The 20,737-nt window shown below is 49.8% G+C and overlaps 1 protein-coding gene and 1 non-coding gene across 2 annotated transcripts in view; one reads left to right on the forward strand and one right to left on the reverse strand.

Moving 5' to 3' along the window:
- Window positions 1-20,737, forward strand: part of GALNT6 (polypeptide N-acetylgalactosaminyltransferase 6) — a 39,548-nt gene that overhangs the window by 6,448 nt on the left and 12,363 nt on the right. The window contains exons 2-6 of the mRNA XM_018047750.1: window positions 2,018-2,243; window positions 5,860-6,453; window positions 8,753-8,925; window positions 18,834-18,983; window positions 20,021-20,255. Coding sequence (XP_017903239.1) covers window positions 5,963-6,453; window positions 8,753-8,925; window positions 18,834-18,983; window positions 20,021-20,255 — 1,049 coding nt within the window. The 5' untranslated portion in view covers window positions 2,018-2,243; window positions 5,860-5,962. The remainder of the gene's footprint in view (window positions 1-2,017; window positions 2,244-5,859; window positions 6,454-8,752; window positions 8,926-18,833; window positions 18,984-20,020; window positions 20,256-20,737) is intronic.
- On the reverse strand, window positions 17,413-17,485 carry TRNAG-CCC. Its single transcript has one exon. It is a non-coding gene; the product is annotated as a tRNA-Gly (tRNA).

Consider the following 20,737-nt stretch of genomic DNA (forward strand, 5'->3'; position numbering starts at 1 on the left):
AAGAGAAGTCACCTAATCAAACGGGCCTCGCTGTCAAATAAGAGTACTGGGCTCAGACGGACCTAGTCTAAGTGGCTCACTTGTGGGTAGCAACAGACTATCGTGTAACCCACATGCACAAACGCATTCAAAACATCATTCAGTGAAGCCAGGGCTCAGCTTTGTGTCTTTAAATGGGTCATGTTAGCCCTATTGATCTCATCTCATTTAACAAGAGTTTTTGGAGTACCTGCTGCATGCAAACTTTGTGCTAGAACTTTGCAAGAGACAAAAAGCTGAAGACAACTTGCTCTCTCTGGTCCAGTTCACAAAGGTGTGAGAGAGGAGAGACTGTGAGAAGATCAAAGTAGAAGTATAAACAGTTTGCTAAGGGGGTGAGGGGCTTCCCCGGTGGCACTAGTGGTAAAGAACCCACCTGCCAATGCAGGAGACCTGAGAGACATGGGTTCATAAGATGTGAGACATAAGATAATCGGTTCGATCCCTGGGTCGGGAAGATCCCCTGGAGGAGGGCACGGGCACCTCACTCCAGTATTCTTGCCTGGAGAATTCCATGGGCAGAGGAGCCTGCAGTCCATGGGGTCGCACAGAGTCAGACCTGTGGAGCGACTTAGCACGCACACAAGGGGGTGAAACTAGAGATATAAATTCTGCAAGAGACCTAGGAAGGTTTCTTGGAGGAAACTAGGATGTAAAATGGAGGAATTAGACTGTATCACTGGCTTTTTGACTGGACCTGGGGAAGGTGGTGGAAGGAGAGGGGAGGGGATGGGGGGATGGGTAGAGGTTGGAAGGGGGGCATTTTACAAGAAAACTTAGTATCCTCTTATATGTGACAGGGTATCTCAAAAGTCTCAGGAAAGCTTTGTTGTGTGGGATCTTAGTTCTCCAACCAGGGATTGAACCCTGGCCACAGTAGTGAAAGCGCTGAGTCCTAACCTTTAGGAAAATTTTACAGTTTAATCGCCTAAGAGGTATGAATTCTACAAACTAACAAAAAACATCATTTGAAAATATGATTCCTTTCACCTATGTGAATTTTGAATAACAACTTTTCATTTTAATTTTGTATCAGGAAATGTTTATCATCTTCAATGGATGGAGACAGACATTAAAATAATAATTTTTTATTCAAAATTCATAGAAACGAGGTGAAAGAAATTTAAACTTTCAAATGATGTTCTTTGTAAGCCTGTGGCATTTATACTTCCAAAGTTATTAAAGCATAAGATTGTACTAGGACTTTTGGTACACTTACTCTATATATGTATGTGTAATAACCAAAATGAAATTTTAACAAAACAATACTTACCCATATTACCTGTGATGTAATTGTTTTTTTTTTTTTGCTCTAGTCTAGTCTGATCTTTTAAATAATTTTTTTTCCATGCTGATTTGCAACACTTTAAATGTATTTCACAGTCCTGTAATGAGTTGCAATCAACAGTTTGATAGACATTGGACTGGGTGAAGCCTCAGTTCCCTTATACCAGTGTATACCAATTTGTATTCTGATTGGTGAGGCCAGGAAAACAGGTCCAATTTGTTCAGTCTAAAAATGTTCCCAGAATAAGAGGATTTCTGGTATCATCTCAGTACTGAAATCAAGATGGTCTGATGTTTTGCAATCCCAACGGTGGCTGGAGGAAAAAGAGCTGGGAATGAAAGTTTAGCAGCAGCAGGAGGGCATGAGTGGTTGAGGGCCTTGGGCATAGTCGCTGGTGGACCTCTTGGCCAGTCAGAAGCTGGACCATGTGAAGCCCTGCTCTTGACAAAGGACTGTGTGCAACAGGGCCTCTTTCTCCCCCAAGTCTGGTGACCTCCCCAACCTTGCCAGCCACACTTCTGGTAATCGTCTCCTACGTAGAGAGCAGGAATCCTTAAAGCCAAAGTCTTCTGACTTACACTGGATTTTGTGTCCCTTCGAAGAGACTTCTTCCCATCGCCTGCATGCCAAGCAAACAAACCAGAGTCCCTTACTGCCAAGCCTAATCACAGGTGTCTTGTTTCATTTCAGGATGTGGTTAGTACCTTGAGGAACTGCAAGCACCAGAGAGAAAGCCTTAGACAGCCAGGCTGGATTGAGAGAGCAGATGCCTGGGAAGAGCTCAGTTTAACCCCAAGTCTCTCTTCAGGAGGGAACAAAGGAACAAAGGTGAATCAAACTGTGATGCCAAGACGAGGGAGTTGGAGTGACCTGGGTGATTCTGAGTGAGTCAGTCAGGGAGGCCTTCCTGGAGGAGGTGAGTCTTAAGCACTTGGCAGCATCTGATAACTAAATTTTGTAGGCATATGTTGTTTTTTTGTGCTTTACTTCATCTTGCTTCACAGATACAGCATTTTTTACAAATCGAAGGTTTGTGGCAACCCTATATCCAGCAAATCTATCTCTGAAATGTTCCCGGAAATGTTATTTTTTCATTAAAGTATGTACTTTTTTTTTTTTTTTTTTTTTTACATAATGCTATTGCACACTTAGTAGACTACAGTATGGTATAAACATAACTTTTATATGTTCTGGGAAACCAAAATATTGTGTGACCCACTTTCTTGCCATGGTCTGGAACTGACTGCACAGTAACTCCTTATGCCTGTACCATGCCTTTGTTTCTAACTGTGCTCCCTCTTTCTTGTTGGAGCGGAAGGTAGACAAAGTGTCAGGGGAGATGCCACATTCAGATGGTTCAACCCTGTTGTAGCAAACACTTCCCCATCCTGCGGTGCTCGGTCTGTGCTTAGCTGGGGCAGTTGCAGAATTGATGAGATGTCAAGTTCAGGCATCAACCAGCCTAGCAACCCCTAGACAGGACACCACCTCTACATTAAATCTCCATTTCCTCCTTGAAGCCTTCTTCAAGTCAGCGGGGTACTCTCCTTGTCTTACACAGTTCAAATTGTATTACTTTTTGAATAATGTTGTCAGGGTTCAAAGTGCAGAAGGGTATTTAGAAATAGATTTTTTTCCTGCTCCTATTCCCTCCTGGGACCGGTGCTCCCTGAACCCAGTGCCACCAGTTCTTGGTAGCACTCCAACTAGATTTTAAAATCTGGTGGGGAAAGAGGTGGTCTCACACCTCTCTGTGTCCCTCTGTGTCCCAGCTAGGATGAACTGTCCCGCCTCATCACCCAAGGAAGTTCCCCTCGCACCACACCCTCCCTCCTCATCCGCACTGCTGCTATTTTGGGTCAGACGCCCCTAGTTCCTCTTAACTGGTCATCCAGCTGCCAGTCAGGTGCATCTCCTAGACACCCTCCACCAGCTGTCACACTACTCTTCTTGTAATGTTGGGCTCCCACTAATCTTTACTGCTTCCCATACCTCGGGTCAAGGGCAAACTCTTTGCTTTCATGCCTTGGTTTCAAGCCACCTCTCCAGACCACCTGCTACGCCCATCAGGCTTCATACTCCCACCAAACCAAATTCCTTGGAGTTCTGTGATGGATCATGCTGTCTCCTGCATCTAGGGCTTTCTATGTATTGTTCCCTCTGCCTGAAATGTGCTCACGTCACCAACCAACTCCTACTTGTGTGTTGGGGCTCAGCCCAAGTTTCTCTCCAGAGGGACTTAACGAACATCACCCTCCCCAACTCAGTGAGTTGACTGCATCCTTTCTCCCTCTGACCCCGAGGATGCCTCTCTCAGGCTGGGTGCCTCTCGGCTTAAAATTTGACTCCCCCAATTGACTGTACTCTCCTTGAATGCTGGGCTCTCTACATAGGAGATGATTACCAGAAGTGTGGCTGGCAAGGTCGGGGAGGTCACCAGACTTGGGGGAGAAACAGCCCCTATTGCACACAGTCCTTTGTCAAGAGCAGGGCTTCATATGGTCCTCCCCACAGTGTACCTTGCTCACCTTCTGGCTGGCCACCATCTGGCAGAGTACCTGGCATAAAGCAGGAATTGACTCAATACTGGCAGGATCAATGAATCTCCTCTGTCTCCCAGACAATACCTAATATAAAATAGATGCTCGAAAAGATTTAATCTTATTCGATTTTTGGTGCTGCTGCTGAATCCTTTTTTTTTTTTTTTTTTTTGCAAAAAGCACTCAACATGTTTATATACAGCAGGCACTTAAAATGTTTCTCTATACAGTAGATACTCAACATATTTGTGAGAAGTAGGTGCTTAGGTATATTTGCTGTATACAGTAGGCACTCAGCACATGCTTGCTATGTATATGGTAGGCATTCAGTATGTGTCTCTATACAGGCAGAAATTCAATGTGCTTGCTACACACAAAGGTGCTTGCTTCATGCTTGCTGTTTACAGTAGGTGCACAATTTCAGCTTCCTGTGCACAGCAGATACTTAGTGTCTGTTTGCTATGTGCATGAATCTGAGGTTTTAAAAGAGAACATCTCCCCCCTTTACCAGAGTGACCCCTGTTCCCACTTGACATCATGACGGCCACATGTGCCCCAAGTGGACCCAAGTGACTCCAAACACCGGGCTTCTCCACAGGCAGCAGCTCGTGTGTTTACCACAGCTCAGTTGAAGTTCCTTGTAAGTGAGACGGAGTAATGAGTGTGGCTTTGGCTAAAGACCAGTTGCCTGAGGATAATTGCTGGGAAACTGAGCAGCAATTTATTAACAACAACCATCGAAATAATTGAGGGCTTGGTCTGTGCCAGACACTAGGCTGAGTATTTTATATACATTATTTCTGACTTAATCCTCACACCCCCTGTGGGTTAGGTATTAGTTACTCCCACTTTATAGATGAGGAAGTTGAGGCTTAGAGAGATTAAGTCATGTGCTGAGGGGCACACAGCTACTACTGATAAAAACTAACACTTTTCGAGCATTGACTGGGTGCAGAGACTGCTAAGCTTTTCCAGGAATTATTTTATTGAACTTAATCCTTACAACAAACAACTCTAGGAGGTAGGTGCTATTACTGTTAGAAGCTGCAGATCTAGAATTTGTGCGCAGGTCTGTTGCCACCAGCATCTAGTGCTTACCCCATGAGCCTTATACTTGCAGAACTGTCTACAGAAGTTTTGCAAACACTCTTCCTCTGAGCCTGGTACCACATACATGAGGGTAGATGCTCGGGGCCATGGTCCTGCCTGGAACGGGCTGTCATTAGGATCTTTAGATTTAAAAATTGTTTTTAATTTTTTTATTAAATGTGAGTAGATACAGAAAATATTGATAAAATATGCATAGGGTATAAAGAATAGCAGTGCTGCCAGCAACCACCATTCACTTTTTTTAAAAAAAGCTTATTTTAAGTCCCCCCATGTGCCTTTATACCCATGTCTTCCCTCCCTCTTCAGAAACTTCTGCTTTTTTTTTTTCACTCAACTTTGCATCTGTGTTGTGGCATGTAGGGACGGTACACTCTTTGTCACGGTTGTGCAGTCCATGTGCTGTGGATATTTCACACTGTTTGTTCATTATAATGCCAGTAGACATTTGGATTATTTCTAATTTTTGCCTTTTTTGTGGGTACTACTAGAAATGTTCTTGTGCACGCCTTTGGGCATATGTTTATCTGAGATATAAAACCAGGAGAGGACTTGCAGGGGTCATAGAGTGTGAACATTTTAAATTTTTCTAGAAAAAGACAGATTGTTTCAAAAAGTGGTTACATTGATTAGATTTCTTCATGTAGCGTTTCAATGTTCCAGTTTTTCTAGGTCCATGAATGTCAGAATCTTAGGGCAGAAGAGAAACAGGGTCTATTTTCCTTATTATCTGGATGGAGACAGTTTAGGTGCAGACAAGTAATGTGATTGGACTAAGGTGATGTCACCATTCAGCAGCAGAGCCTGGACAAGAACCCGCAAATCCCCTGACTCCCTTCCTCCACCTGCCTTGGCTCATTTCTCTCTCTCATCCCCCCTTCTCAGGCCAAGGCCCCAGGGTGTGGCCACCACGACACCTCGAGCTGTTTCCAGGGCCAGGCGCAGCAGTCGGAGCTGACTCAGACGGGGTCCCTGTCCGTTCCAGAGGATGAGGCTGCTCCGCAGACGCCACATGGCCATGCGCCTGGTCATGGTGGGCAGCGCCTTCGTGCTCTTTCTCTTCATCCTGCAGAGGGACGTAAGCGGCAGGGAGCAGGCCACAGAGAAGCCATGGCTGAGGTCCTTGGTGAGCCAGAAGGACCACGTCCTGGACCTCATGCTGGGGGCCGTGCACAACCTCAGGGACTCGATGCCCAAGTTCCAGATCAGGGCTCCGGAGCCCCAGCAGACACTGGCCTCCACCAACCAGTCCTGCCTCCCAGGTTTCTACACCCCAGCTGAGCTGAAGCCATTCTGGGAACGGCCGCCACAGGACCCCAATGGCCCTGGGGCAGATGGGAAAGCATTTCAGAAGAAAGAGTGGACGCCCCAGGAGACCCAGGAGAAGGAAGAGGGCTATAAGAAGCACTGCTTCAATGCCTTTGCCAGTGACCGTATCTCCCTGCAGAGGGCCCTGGGGCCGGACACCCGACCCCCTGAGTAAGTAGCATTGCATCCCGGGGTGAGGCCAGGATTCTGCCAAAGGCGTGGCTGGTATGTCCACAGCCAGTGTAAAGGGCTGACACGGATTTTATTTTATATCAGTATTTATTATTTATTTATTTATTTATTTGGCTGCGTCGGGTCTTTGTTGCGGCGCTCCAGCTCAGCAGTTGTGGCATACAGGCTTGGTTGCCCCAAGGCATGTGGGATCTTAGTTCCCCAACCAGGGATCAAACCTGCATCCCCTGCATTGGAAGGTAAATTCTTAACCACTGGACCACCAGGGATGCCCCTGACAGGGATTTTAGAATGGGGGCAAGGGTTTCCTCTAAGCCTTCATTTCTCTTCCTGAGCCACTGTCGTTATCCCAGGGGTTGGGATTCAAGGGCATCATGGTCAGGCCAGAGTCTCAGGGAGACCTGTGAGAGTGAAAAACAACTGTGAAGGTAACAGGATCCAGAAAAAGGAACTCCTGACGGGGACCACAGCAGGCCAAGGGGTGACTAGGAGTGCCTGACTGCAGCCCACAGACTCGGGGGCTTTGCCCTCTGCCAAGAGGCTGGAAACTACAGGACTCTGCCGCCGATCTGCTAACAAAGGACATTTCCCGAAAGCGGCCCTGGTGGTCAGGATTACTGCTCACCTCCTGGTTTCTTTCAGTGAAGACTCGTAGGGCCATGAACTCATTCCAACCAATTATTTGAACCTGTTTGTACTTTCAGTCCTGGGCAGTGAACCAGCTCTTAGATCTTTGAGCTGAAGCCCCTTCAGTCTATGTTCTTACTGGCCTCCCATCAAAGGTTTTGTGTCTTTCTCGTCTAGACGTTGTCATTCCCAACTCAAGAGGAATACCGTTTGGGGCCTTTTCTCACATGGCAGTTAGGGACTTCCCCAGTGGCTCAGCCACAAAGGATCTGCCTGCAACGCAAGAGATGCAGGAAGCCTGGGTTCCATCCGTGGGTCAGGAAGATCTGCTGGAGCAGGAAATGGAAACGCACTCCAGTATTCTTCCCTGGAGAATCCCATCGACAGAGGTGGGCTGCAGTCCACGGGGTCTCAATGACTAGGGTGCGACTGAGCATTCATCCCCACACACGGCAGTTTGCATTCTCAGGTTCATGATTCTTTAGGGCTGTGAACCCGGAGTTCCTCAGACTTGGACCAAGTATTAGAGGCCTAGAACGTGGAGCCACCCTGAGTTACCAGGACTCCTCACAGGGAAGGGCAGTGGGCCTGAGGCCAGCCAGTGGAGGAACTCTGGGAGTCTTCTCTGGAGGGCCCCTGAGAAATCTCTCTGACCAGTAGAGGGAGTTTAAAAAGGGCCTTTAGAGACTTCCCTGGCAGTCTAGTGGCTGAGATTCCCCACTCCCAATGTAGGGGGACCGGGTTCAATCCCTGGTCAGGGAACTAGATCCCATATTCTGCAACTAAGATTAAAGATCCTGTATGTTGCACCTTAGACCCAGTGCAGCCAAATAAATAAATAAGTACTATTTTAAAAGGAAGAAAGAATGATTTAGGCCGCACAGTTCCTTGAGATCCAGCACTGACACATTCCCACCCCCACCTGAGATGGTGTGTCGGGGAGGGAGGCAGTGCCGCCTAGTGCCCCAGAGTGGTTGGAGTGCATGAGGATAGAGAGAAGTCCCAGGAAAGTGTTTGTGATAATAGTATTGGATTACAGGGAATGCATGAGGAAATGGGTTCCAGTGGAACCGTTCATTGTAAAGAGTAAAGCCTTTCTTTCCCTCTCACTGAATATGGAATTTGTAGTCACTTTTTCCAGATGTCAGAGTTGCCCTTTGTTACTTTTCCTCTGGGACCTCAGATGTGGGAAGTAGGCTTTGGGTTTTTTTGGGGGGGACCGTCTGTTTTTTGCCATGCTGGGTCTTAGCCGCTATACACAGGATCTTTGATCTTAGTTGTGGCATGAAGGATATCTCAGTTATGGCGTGCAAACTCGTAGCTGCAGCATGTGCAATCTAGTTCCCCGACAAGGGATCGAGCCCAAGCCCCCTGCGCTGGGAGTGCAGAGTCTCAGCCACCGGACCACCAGGGAAGTCCTGAGAGACAGGTTTTGGAGTGGGTTGCTTAGCGCCTGTGCGGAGGCTTAGAGTAGGTGGCAAATAGTGGATAAGCTGGGAAAAGCATGCCACTATTCCCAGCTCCAAAGGGGAATGTAGGTTGGGATTTTCGAGGAGCAGAGAATGCTTATAGGAATCTGTGGACAGAGCCCTCCCCGCCCCCGGAACTACCAGGCACCCGGAGAACTGTATCTGCACTGTCGTCCTTGCAGGTGTGTCGACCAGAAGTTCCGGCGCTGCCCCCCGCTGCCTGCCACCAGCGTCATCATTGTGTTCCACAATGAGGCCTGGTCCACACTGCTGCGGACGGTGTACAGCGTCCTGCACACCACCCCTGCCATCCTGCTGAAGGAGATCATTCTGGTAGATGATGCCAGCACGGACGGTGAGGCTAGGAGGCCCCTGAGGAGGGGCCTGGGGTCTCCCCTGGTACTCTGGGAAAGAGGGCCTACTGGTGCTCCCAAGGGAGCAGACACTGCCTTGTGGCCTGTGATCCCAGCTCATCATAAAGGTCAGGAGGAGGAAGAAGGCAGGTGGGTGCTAGGGAGTGGGTAGGCCACATTCCTGAACCTGATTTGCATTTGACCCCTAAAGTTCCAAAAGCTTAGCTGTTCTGGCCTCAAGGCTTCCCTTAGAGCTGCCAAGCCCAACCCCAATTCAGAAATGCAGACGGTGGGGACGGGCCCTCCCCTCTGTTTCCCACCTACTGGACCGTTCTTTCGCTCTTGAAGACTCCATCTCAGAAGCCTTCGTTGTAGTTGGTAATAGGCAAGTGAGTTTGCTCACCAAACTTCCACAGTTCAAAGCATTTTCACAAATATCTGCTGAGTTATTTGTGCCTGGTGCTGCCTCAAGCGTAGGAGATGACATGACAAATGACAAATTAGACAGATCTCGTCCTGAGTAGGCTAACAGCCCTCATAGTCAGATGACTGCTTACAGCACCAGCCGTGGTGGTGTGACCTGGAACACAGCCTAGCGGGCATGAGAGGACATGGACTTGAGAGCCCAACACCCAGGAACTCAAATCCTAGCTCTGACTTTTCCTAGCTCTGTGACCTTGGGCAAGATACTTAGCCTCTCTGAACTTCCATCCTCACATTGTTTTTGTTTTTTCAAATATTTATTTATTTGCCTGTGCCAGCTCTTAGTTGAGGCGTGCAGATCTTTAGTTGCAGCATGTGGGATCTAGTTCCTGATCAGGGATCACACCTAGGACCCCTGCATTTGGAGTGTGGAGTCTTAACCACCGGACCACTGTGGAAGTCCTTCAGTCCCTTCTTCTAAAAATGAAGATAATTGACTCCCTTGCAAGGTGGACAAGGGATCAGAGATAGATGGTAAATGAGATCGTTCGTGTGCTGTGGAGTACTTAGTTTCCAGTAAGAGCTCCATATACATTCAGTTCAGTTCAGTTCAGTCCAGTCACTCAGTAGTGTCTGACTCTGTGACCCCATGAATCACAGCACACCAGGCCTCCCTGTCCATCACCATCTCCCGGAGTTCACTCAAACTCACGTCCATCGAGTCGTTGATGCCTTCCAGCCATCTCATCCTCTGTCATCCCCTTCTCCTCCTGCCCCCAATCCCTCCCAGCATCAGAGTCTTCTCCAATGAGTCAACTCTTCGCATGAGGTGGCCAAAGTACTGGAATTTCAGCTTTGGCATCATTCCTTCCAAAGAACACCCAGGACTGATCTCCTTTAGAATGGACTGGTTGGATCTCCTTGCAATCCAAGGGACTCTCAAAAGTCTTCTCCAACACCACAGTTCAAAAGCATCAATTCCTTGGCGCTCAGCTTTCTTCACAGTCCAACTCTCACATCCATCCATGACCACTGGAAAAACCATAGCCTTGACTAGATGGACCTTTGTTGGCAAAGTAATGTCTCTGGTTTTGAATATGCTATCTAGGTTGGTCATAACTTTCCTTCCAAAGAGTAAATGTCTTTTAATTTCATGGCTACAGTCACCATCTGCAGTGATTTTGGAGCCCCCCAAAACAAAGTCTGACACTGTTTCCACTGTTTCCCCATCTATTTCCCATGAAGTGATGGGACCAGATGCCATGATCTTCGTTTTCTGAATGTTGAGCTTTAAGCCAACTTTTTCACTCTCCTCTTTCACTTTCATCAAGAGGCTTTTTATTTCCTCTTCACTTTCTGCCATAAGGATGGTGTCATCTGAATATCTGAGGTTATTGACATTTCTCCCAGCAATCTTGATTCCAGCTTGTGCTTCTTCCAGCCCAGCGTTTCTCATGATGTACTCTGTATAGAAGTTAAATAAGCAGGGTGCCAATATACAGCCTTGATGGACTCCTTTTCCTGTTTGAAACCAGTCTGTTGTTCCATGTCCAGTTCTAACTGTTGCTTCCTGACCTGCATACAGGTTTCTCAAGAGGCAGGTCAGGTGGTCTGGTGTTCCCATCTCTTTCAGAATTTTCCAGTTTACTGTGATCCACACAGTCAAAGGCTTTGGCATAGTCAATAAAGCAGAAATAGATGTTTTTCTGGAAGTCTCTTGCTTTTTAGATGATCCAGCAGATGTTGGCAATTTGATGTCTGGTTCCTCTGCCTTTTCTAAAACCAGCTTGAACCTCTGGAAGTTCATGGTTCACATACTGCTGAAGCCTGGCTTGGAGAATTTTGAGCTCATTTTATTCTTTGTATGGGAGCAGTGCACTGTGGGAGATGTTATTTCTGTGTGGCCTCACTGAGATGTCCACATTGGATTAGAGCTTCACCTGAAAGCCCAAGTGTCCAGGGAGAGAAGAGATGTTTCAGGGCAGCCCCAGAAGAGAAAACAGCATCAGCCGAGCTCGAGAGACATTGGTATTTGTGCTGTAGGAAATGACGCTAAAAAGATGTTGAATGAAACCCTTGCATGCATGCTAAGTCGCTTCAGTCGTGTCCAACTCTGTGCGACCTCATGGACTGTGGCCTGCCAGGCTTCTCTGTCCATGGGATTCTCCAGGCAAGAATACTGGAGTGGGTTGCCATGCCCTCCTCCAGGGGATCTTCCCAACGCAGGGATTGAACCTGTGTCTCTTATGTCTCTGGCATTGGCACTTTATCACTAGTGCCTCCTGGGAAGCCTGAATGAAATCCACACCGTGCTAAAAGTATTTATTTGGGGGGAAGAAAATGAATCATTGAAGGTGCTTAAGCTGGAGAGTGACCTCGTCTCAGAAAGCTGGCAGCTTTGGGGAGGGTGATTGTCAGGAAGAGAAGCAGAGGACCTGAGTGCAGAGAGGAAGTCCTTACAGTCCCTCAAGCGTGGGATGCCGGGGCCAGAACTAGAGAGGCACTGTGGGACCCCTGCAGCAGTAGCCTGGGGTCCTCTAGGAGCCGCGCCTCCCTCCCAGGTGGCAAGTGGGGCCTGGGCTCTCCCAGTTTGGCTGCCCGTGCCCGTGCCCCCTTATCGAGGGCAGGAACCTTAGGCTTTCCTCCGGCAGCCCGGCTGCTGATGCACCCTTTCCTTCCCCGAGCCCCCTCCTTCGCCCCGGGAAAGAGGACTAGAGCCAGGGGGACAGCGGGAGGAGGCACTGAGTATGGCTCTGCGAGCCCATTTCCTCTGGAGGCTCCCACTTTCCTGGGAAGGGCCGACAAGTATCAGAGATGCGTGAGAGGGTCTGGTGGACAGGGAGCAGAGAGATGAGCTTGTGGAAAGGGAGGGGCAGAGAGTCTGGCAGAGAGGGTTGGAACTTGGGAGTGGCCTCTGGGGAATCTTAGGAGCAGTCGAATTGTTGTAAGGAATGGGAACCAGTGTATCCGTTGCCCTTCAGCTCAAACTGCTGTCTTGTAACCCTTATTCCCATGACCCTGAGTTGGCCCATCCCTCAGAAGTTTCTCGCCTTAAATCACATGTGGTGGAGTTTTCTAAACTATCTCAGCTTGTCACTCAGAATTGTTTAAGTAAAAGGCACACTGCCCAGCTGGGTGACTCCTTGGACCAGGCCAGCCAACGACATAGTACCAGGCTGGCATGGGCAGTTTCAAAGAGGCAGAGTGGCCTGTGCCTATTAGGGTGGCTTGGCAGTAGCTACTCCAAACAGCCTGCCCCTCTCAGGCCACCAGACATATTCCCATTCCTTCTGGTGGCCTCTGCCTTCTTGCCCTGGACTGTCTCATAGAGTCGAGTCCAGCATCTCAGAATCACCTGTCTGAAAAACCAGAACCAGCCGTTCTTATTTTCTTGGGTCCTGGCCTCCTTTGACAGTCTGTTAAAAGCTATGCCCTTCTCTCTAGAGGGCTTCCCAGGTGGCTCAGCAGGTAAGGAATCTTCCTGCCATGCAAGAGTCACAGGGGACGCAGGTTTGGTCCCTGGGTTGGGAAAATCCTCTGGAGGAGGTCATGGCAACCAACTCCAGTATTCTTGCCTGGTAAATCCCATGAACAGTGGAGCCTGAAGGGCTGCAGTCCATGGGGTCCCAAAGAGTCAGACACGACCGAAGCGACTAAGGACGCAGGCACTCCCTAGAATAGCGCACAGCTGCCACAAGGGTGCACACACCCACATTTGTGCATGTGATTCAGGGAGTTTGTGGACCCCAGGATAAACCACCCTACCTTGAAGGCTTCGAGACTTTAGAGAGACTTTCAGCAAAGAAAGAAAAATATCCTCAGATCCACGGTAACCTCTGCAGCCATAGCGGGATAAAGTTCGCCACACAGCTGACCGGTTGATCAGATTAACTGGCTCTCATTACACACACGAGGGCTGTGTCTGTGCTGAAATTCAATGTCCAGGCTCTCTGTCCTCCTGTCCAGCTTCCCAGCAGCATGGTTTGAGCACAAGTGTACAGGCATTTGATATGGGGGGGGGCAGGTATCAGAAAGAGGTCTGGAGCCAGGCCGAAGACCTGGCTCAGTCCTACCTCACAGTCCTTTCCCAGGCACAGGCTTCCCTCCTGCATGGCCAGGTCAGCACCTGAGGCCCACCCTTGATCTGGCATGTTTCACGAGCTCCCAAAAACTGGCCTTTCCAAGCCTGTCAATCCACCGTGCTCCCAACAGGGCCTCCCTTGTCCAAAGCCCTGCTCTGCCCCAGGTAGGGAGGCTGAGGCAGGGAACTTATGCTGCCCTCATGTGGGAATTCACTAAATAAGGGGGAGGAATTCAGATGCTTAGCAGGGACCCAGAGAGCTGAGCAGAAATAAGAGCAGGATGACTGCAGAGATGTGAGCGAGGAGGCAGAAACAGCACTGGTGCGAACTGAGTTTACAGAGGTGAACAGAGCTGAATCACAAGACCTTTGCAAGCAGTAGTCAGTGTTTGGATTTTTAGGGGGTGTGTGGTAAAATATACATAAAATTTACCATCTTCGCCATTTTTAAGTGTGCCATTCAGCGGCATTAAATACATTGTCATTGTTGTAAAACCATCGCCAGAACTCTTTCATCTTCCCAAACTGAAACTCTGCGCCCATTAAACAATAACTCCCTATTCCCAGCACCCCAGCCCTTGGCAACCCGCATTCCACTTTCGGTCTAGGAATTTGACTACTCTCGATATCTTGTATAAGTGGAATCATGCAGTTTGTGACCTCTGGTGCCTGGCTTATTTCACTAAGCATAACATCTAAGCATAACATCTTCAAGGTTCATCCATGTTGTGATGTATCAGAATTTGCTTCCTTTTTAAGACTGGAAAAGGGCATGACAGATCCACTCCGGCATTCTTGCCTGGAGAATCCTATGGACAGAGGAGCCTGGTGGGCTACAGTCCATGGGGTCTCAAAGAGTCAGACCCGACTAAAGTGGCTGAGCACGCGCAGAGCACACACGCATGTCATTGTTAGCATCGTTCACATTTTTTATTCATTCATTCACCCACGGAGATTTGGATTGTTGCCACATTTTTGGCTATTGTGAATAATAGCCAAAATATTGCTATCCACATGGGTGTACCAATATTTGTTTGAGTTCCTGATCTCTGTTATTTTATTAAATACCCAGAAATGGAATTGCTGTATCATATGGTAGTTCTTGGTTTAATTTTTTGAGGAGCTATCATACTGTTTAGACTTTTTTTTTTTAATTTTTGGTGGCACCTGAAGCATGTGGGACCTTAGTTCCCCGACCAGGGGTTGAACCCATGACCCCTGCATTGGGAGATGGAGTCTCAACCACTGGACCACCAGGGAAGTCCCTGGGATGTTTTTTTTTTTATGGCTGTGCTTTTCTCTGCTTGTGGGGCGTAGGAGGCCGCACTCTGGCTGTGGTGCACAGGCTTCTCACTGCCGTGGATCCTCCTGCTGCGGAGCACAGGCTCTAGGGCCTCAGGCTCCAGTAGCTGCAGGCTCATGGCTCAGTAGTTGCAGTTCCCAGGGTCTAAAGCACAGGCTCAGTAGTTGTGGCCCATGGGCTGAGTTGCTTCAAGGCATATGGGATCTTCCAGGATCAGGGATCGAACCTGCCTCTCCTGCATTAGCAGATGGTTTCTTTACCACTGAATCACCAGTGAAGTCTTGGATTCACTCTTTTAAGTGAAATTTTAAACCATCATAGTGACGTGATCTGAGTTGTAGTTTTAAGAGAGAATTCACTGTGGGTACTGTGTCAAGAGGAGACTGGGGGCATTTCCCTGGTGGTCCAGTGGTTAAGACTATGTGCTTCCACTGCCGGAGGCATAGGTTCAACCCCTGACTGGGGAACTAAGATACCACATGCCTCGCAGCATGGCCAAAAAATAAATGAAAACAAAGACTGATGCCAAAAAAAAAAAAAAAAATCCTTAATGAACAAAAAAATCAAAATTGAAAAAAACAAGAAAGAGTAGATTGGGAAGGGGAGTGGTATAGAATAGAGGTCAGGAGATAAGACATTATTGCGGAGGTGCAATGGGAATGGAAAACTGGCCTTACTTGCTGATGGACTGATTGTGGGGAGTGGGAAGAGGGGGAGCGTTTAGCACAATTCCTAGGTTAGAGCAGCTGTTGGGATAATGGTACACAGGGGAGGCTGGGAGGGCAGGTGGGGAAGAAATCTGGGGTTCCACTTCAGGTGTGTTAGGTTTGTGGGGGGTTTTGTTTTGTTTAATTTATTTGGCCATGAGGCATGCAGTATCTTCCCCAACCAGGGATCAAACCTGTGCGCCCTTCAGTGGAAGCGCGGAGTCGTAACCGCTGGACTGCCAGAGAAACCCAGTTTTGTGGTTTGCTCGACATCCAAGTGAAGATTTAAGGCCAGGAAAAAAGGCCCAGGGGTATCTGCATATAGATGGTATTCTGCACATGGGATTGAGTAAGACGGGTGTAGGGGAGGTCACAGGAGTCTTGTAGACTTTGATTGTGAGGAATGAACCTAAATGAGGAGGCTCTCACCTAGGGAACATAAGACTAGATGGGCCCATCTGTGTCTCCATGCTCAGCTCTGCTGCACTCCGGTCTGGGGTGTCTGTCCAGTGGGTCCAACAAGGGGCATTACTCAGGGGTGTTGTCTCATCCCCTTCAGAGAGCCTGAGGCTCAAGCCCCGAGTTCCCAGGTCCCGCCTAGCTGCCAGGATTGGAGAGAAGGGCTGGGAGAAGGGCTCTGTAGAGGTCAGGTGCCCCTGACATTCACAGCTCAGTGCGTGGCGGGCCCTGACCACAACACCCACTTCCTCTGATGTTCTGTCTCCTGGTTCTCTCCATCACCATGAACTCCTGTGAGCACAGTTCTGTTCTCAGGGGAAACGGCAGCCACGCTGAGAAGGCAAGGCTCCTGTGCAGAGTTCCTCCCACCTCCCTGTTAGAGCCCACGCTGGGGCCTGTGCTTGGAGGATGAGCCTAGGAGCCCTGAGCAGGCAGGACCCAGACCTGGCCCCGCCCTGCCCGGGACAGTGGCTGGCACCTGGCAGTGTGTTCACAGGTATACCCGAAGTGAGTGCTGGGCTGAAGCTGCCAAATGAGGCTAATTTTGACTCATAAACCCCAGGGACAACGCTTCCTATTTCGTAGCATTTTAATCTTCACGTGGGTGCTCAGTCACTCAGTCATGTCGGACTCTTGGTGACCCCGTGGACTGTAGCCCAGCAGGCTTCTCTGCCCATGGGGATTCTCCGGGCACGAATACCGGAGTGAGTTGTCATTTCCTTCTCCAGGGGAGCTTCCCAACCCAGGGGTCAAACCTGCGTCTCCTGGGGCTCCTGCGTTGGCAGGCGAATTCTTTACCACTGAGCTCCATGGGAAGCTCTATAATCTTCACAGAGAAGATTAATTAGGAAAGTCAGACATGGAAGCATCTAATCCCATGACTGGCAAGTAGTAGGTGCTCCAGTATTTGGACACAGAGTGTGTGTGTGTGTGTGTGTGTCTGTGTGTGTGTGAGTATTTCAAAGTAGAGAGAGGGACTTCCCAGGTGGTCCAGTGGTTAAGACTTCATGCTTCCACTACTGAGGACCCTCGTTCAGTCCCTGGTCAGAGAACCAAGATCCCGCATGCCACATGGCACGGCCAAAACTAAGAAGCAGAGAGGGAGAGATCAATTGCCCCTGCACAAAAACAGCCCCCAGCTTGTATGATATGACGGTGGGAGCAAGGCCTAAGCACTGGGCTGACCCCACACCCCTCAAGAGAGAAAGGACGCAGTCAGCCTTCACTGCTGCCCCACACCACCACGTCTGAAACCACAGGCCTTCCATCCTGCACAGTGGGGAACAGAGCAGCTGCACAGGTAAGCCAAGACAGCGGTTAGTGAATCATCACTACGATTTGGACTGTGTTCCCAGATGGATCGCTTCAGAATAGGGCTATTTTTTAAAAACTGTGTATGTATTTTAAATCTTGAGTGAGTGTATTTTATTTTGTTTTTTATTATTTGTTTCTTTGGCTGCCTGGGGTCTTAGTTGTGGCACACAAGATTGATCTTCTTGCAGCGTGTGGGGTCTAGTTCCCTGCCCAGGAGTTGAACCTGGGCTCCCTGCATTGGGAGTGCAGAGTCTTAGCCACTGGACCACCAAGGAAGTCCCTAGGGCTATTTTTAATGCTCTGAGGGTTTCTGATTGATTAACAAGGGTCCTGAAGTGAGCCCCCTCTCAGAATGAACTGGAGATCTCATCAGATACCCCGCCCTTCAAAGAGCTTTCCACACCCCCTCTCCAATTCGGGCGTTGGCCCCTCCTGCAGTCTCCCCCAGCCCTGCGCCACCTCTGGCGGTCCTTTCATCACCTACCCTGCAGTTGCCCGCTCCCTGGGCAGACAGGCTCACTGCTGTGCCTGACTATGCAGGCCCTGGGTACCTGGCTTTTAAATTTAATTTAAAAGCTGTTCTGCATCATTTCATCTTCCTAAAGAATTCCACGTGCAGAGGAGGTAATAAAGAGGATTAGAGGAAGACTTCTTGCTGCTGCCCCAGAAGCCAGAAATGAACGCTTGTGCACGCTCCACTTGTCAGACGTGCTCTGAAGAGCCTGGGAGACAGAGACTCAGACACAGAGAAATGACTGCCAAACCCTGAGTGTGGAAAGGAGGGGAGGCCTGAGACACAGCTCTGAAAATCAGGAGCTGAGAGGGAGCTGAGGCCAAGAGAGGCATCTGAGAGCCATCATCAGAAGTTTATACTTGATTTGAAACCAAAGAAACACAGCTGTGAGGTCCTGTCTCCGACATCAGAGAAGTCGCCCCGGTATACAGACACAGGGTGGGCACTGCGGAGCCAGTGGAGTGTCCTGGCAAGGTGGCCATGTGCTGTGGGCACCTCCTCCACCCTCCGACCCCCACCTTGGGCTTCGGTGAAGTTGCTCAGCACAGTAGGTGTGAGAGAGGATTAGAATGCAGGCCTGCTGGAGGCCTGATAGTGCCCGGACCTGGTGTCCACGGAAGATTACGTATGCCTCCCTTGTAGCTCAGTTAGTAAAGAATCTGCCTGCAGTGCAGGAGACCCGGTTCAATTTCTGGGTCGGGAAGATCCCCCGGAGGAGAGCATGGCAACCCACTCCAGTATTCTTGCCTGGAGAATCCCATGGACAGAGGAGCCTGGCAGGCTGCAGTCCATGGGGTTGCAAGAGTGGGACACGACTTAGCGACTAAACCACCACCAAGTCGCTTCTGTTGTGTCCGATTCTGTGCGACCCTATGGACTGTAGCCTGCCAGGCTCCTCTGTCCATGGGATTCTCCAGGCAAGAATACTGGAGTGGGTTGCCATGCTCTCTGCCAGGGGGTCTTCCTGACCCAGGGATCGAACCCACGTCTCTTACATCTCCTGCATTGGCAGGCGAGTTCTCTACCGCTCGTGCCACCTGGGAAGTGCAATGGGGAATTAGGTTTGTGGCAAAGTGTTGAGCGGGTGGCAATGACCCTGTGCCTTCCAGAGTACTTGAAGGAGCCCCTGGAGCAGTACGTGAAGCAGCTGCAGGTGGTGCAGGTGGTGCGGCAGCAGGAGAGGAAGGGGCTGATCACCGCCCGGCTGCTGGGAGCCAGCGTGGCCCAGGCGGAGGTGCTCACCTTCCTGGATGCCCACTGTGAGTAAAGGGGGCCGGCCCGGCTTTTCCCCCCTTCCCTCCCTGGCAGAAGGAAAAGCTGGGACCCCTGCATCACCCAGGCCCCTACCTGCTCTGCTGTCCCAGGAGCAAAGCAGGCTTGGGACCGCCCCCAGATTCTTCTACCCTTTTCTCACCCCATTCCCTAGGATGGTTATCAGGAGGCATGCACAGCCCTAAAACCGCTAAAACTAAACTGTGGGTGACCCCACAGTTGCTGGGAGTATGTTCTAGAGCCCAGACACTCCTCTTCTTGCTCCCCTGATCTGTACCTCATTCTGAGCTCAGCCCCTCGGACAGGCTCCTATTACCTTTGGATGCTGTTCGGTGTGGCCCTTTCCACATGGAAAGGAAGGCCTGCTTTTTGCCCCCAAACAACACACTTCCCTTGCTATTGTCAGGGGGGAAAAAAGTGTTCCCTGAAGGCAGTGATATTCTGAGAAGCTGTAGACTTGGAGTCAGAAGACCTGGATTTGTGTTCTGACCCTGCCACTAACAGCCTCAGTCTTCTCCTTTATCAAGTGGGATAAGGATGCCAGCCATCCTCACCAATAAAATCATCACTCCAGGGGCCAAAAAATCTCTGCAGTTCATCAGAAATCCCCAGGGGGTGATTATTCTGCAGCTAGAGCTGAAGCATGAGGTGCAGAGACCCCAGGGAGAGGGGCACCCCCGCATGAGACCCTCACTTGGGTGGGGAGAGTCAACTGAGTGGCTAGCCTGCAGACCCTGAAGACAGCCCTATACGGCCTCCCTGTGCCTTTGGAGCCTCCATGTTACTCCCCTGATACCTCTGTTCTCCCCTCCAAAGCCATTTCCACCTCTCTGGGAGGAGGGGCAGGGGTAGCCGGGTCCTGGGAGATCTCTGTCTGCTCTCTGTGGCTGTGGAGCATGCACGTGTTTTCCTGCCTACCACTGGGGAGCAGGCACTTGTCCTCCTGGGGCTCCCCAATGGCTGGGGGGTGCAGGCTGGCCAGGGGGCAGCACCGTGACTGCTGTCTCCTGGCCCTGGCCTGCAGGTGAGTGCTTCCATGGCTGGCTGGAGCCCCTCCTGGCGCGCATCGCTGAGGACGAGACAGTGGTGGTGAGCCCAAACATCGTCACCATTGACCTGAACACTTTTGAGTTCTCCAAGCCCGTCCAGAGGGGCCGAGTCCAGAGTCGGGGCAACTTTGACTGGAGCCTGACCTTTGGCTGGGAGGTTTTACCGGCACGAGAGAAGCAGAGGCGCAAGGATGAGACCTACCCCATCAAGTAAGTACCATAGCCTTGTGGGCCCCCACCCTGGCCTCTGCAGTCACAAGGACCTGGGCCATCTCAGGTCAGCATTTATTAGGTGTTGTGTGAAGAGCTTAGCATATTTAATCATCATCCCCTTGAGGTAGGTACTATGATTAGCCTGTTTTGCAGATGAGAACAGAGGCTCCTGGTAGTTAACAGTTGGCCCCAGACTATACCACCCTGGAAACTGGGGTAGCAACAATGCCCATCCCACCAGTTCGGCCACAAGCCTGTCCCCCCACCATGGTGCTGTCCTGCCTAGTACCATAACAGTTGGCTCTCACTCTCCATCTTCCTTGTGCCAGGCCCTGGCTTCAGGGCTTTCTGTACTTTGTCTGGTTATTTCTTCCCTACAGGTAGAAAGGACATGACTGCTGCTCGCAGAGAGAGAGTGGGGAGAGACCATTGTAAAACAGCCGTTATAATAAGAGGGGGTGATGTGTGCAGCCAAGTGG

This window comes from Capra hircus, chromosome 5, assembly GCF_001704415.2.
Source record: "Capra hircus breed San Clemente chromosome 5, ASM170441v1, whole genome shotgun sequence".
Lineage (NCBI taxonomy): Eukaryota > Metazoa > Chordata > Mammalia > Artiodactyla > Bovidae > Capra > Capra hircus.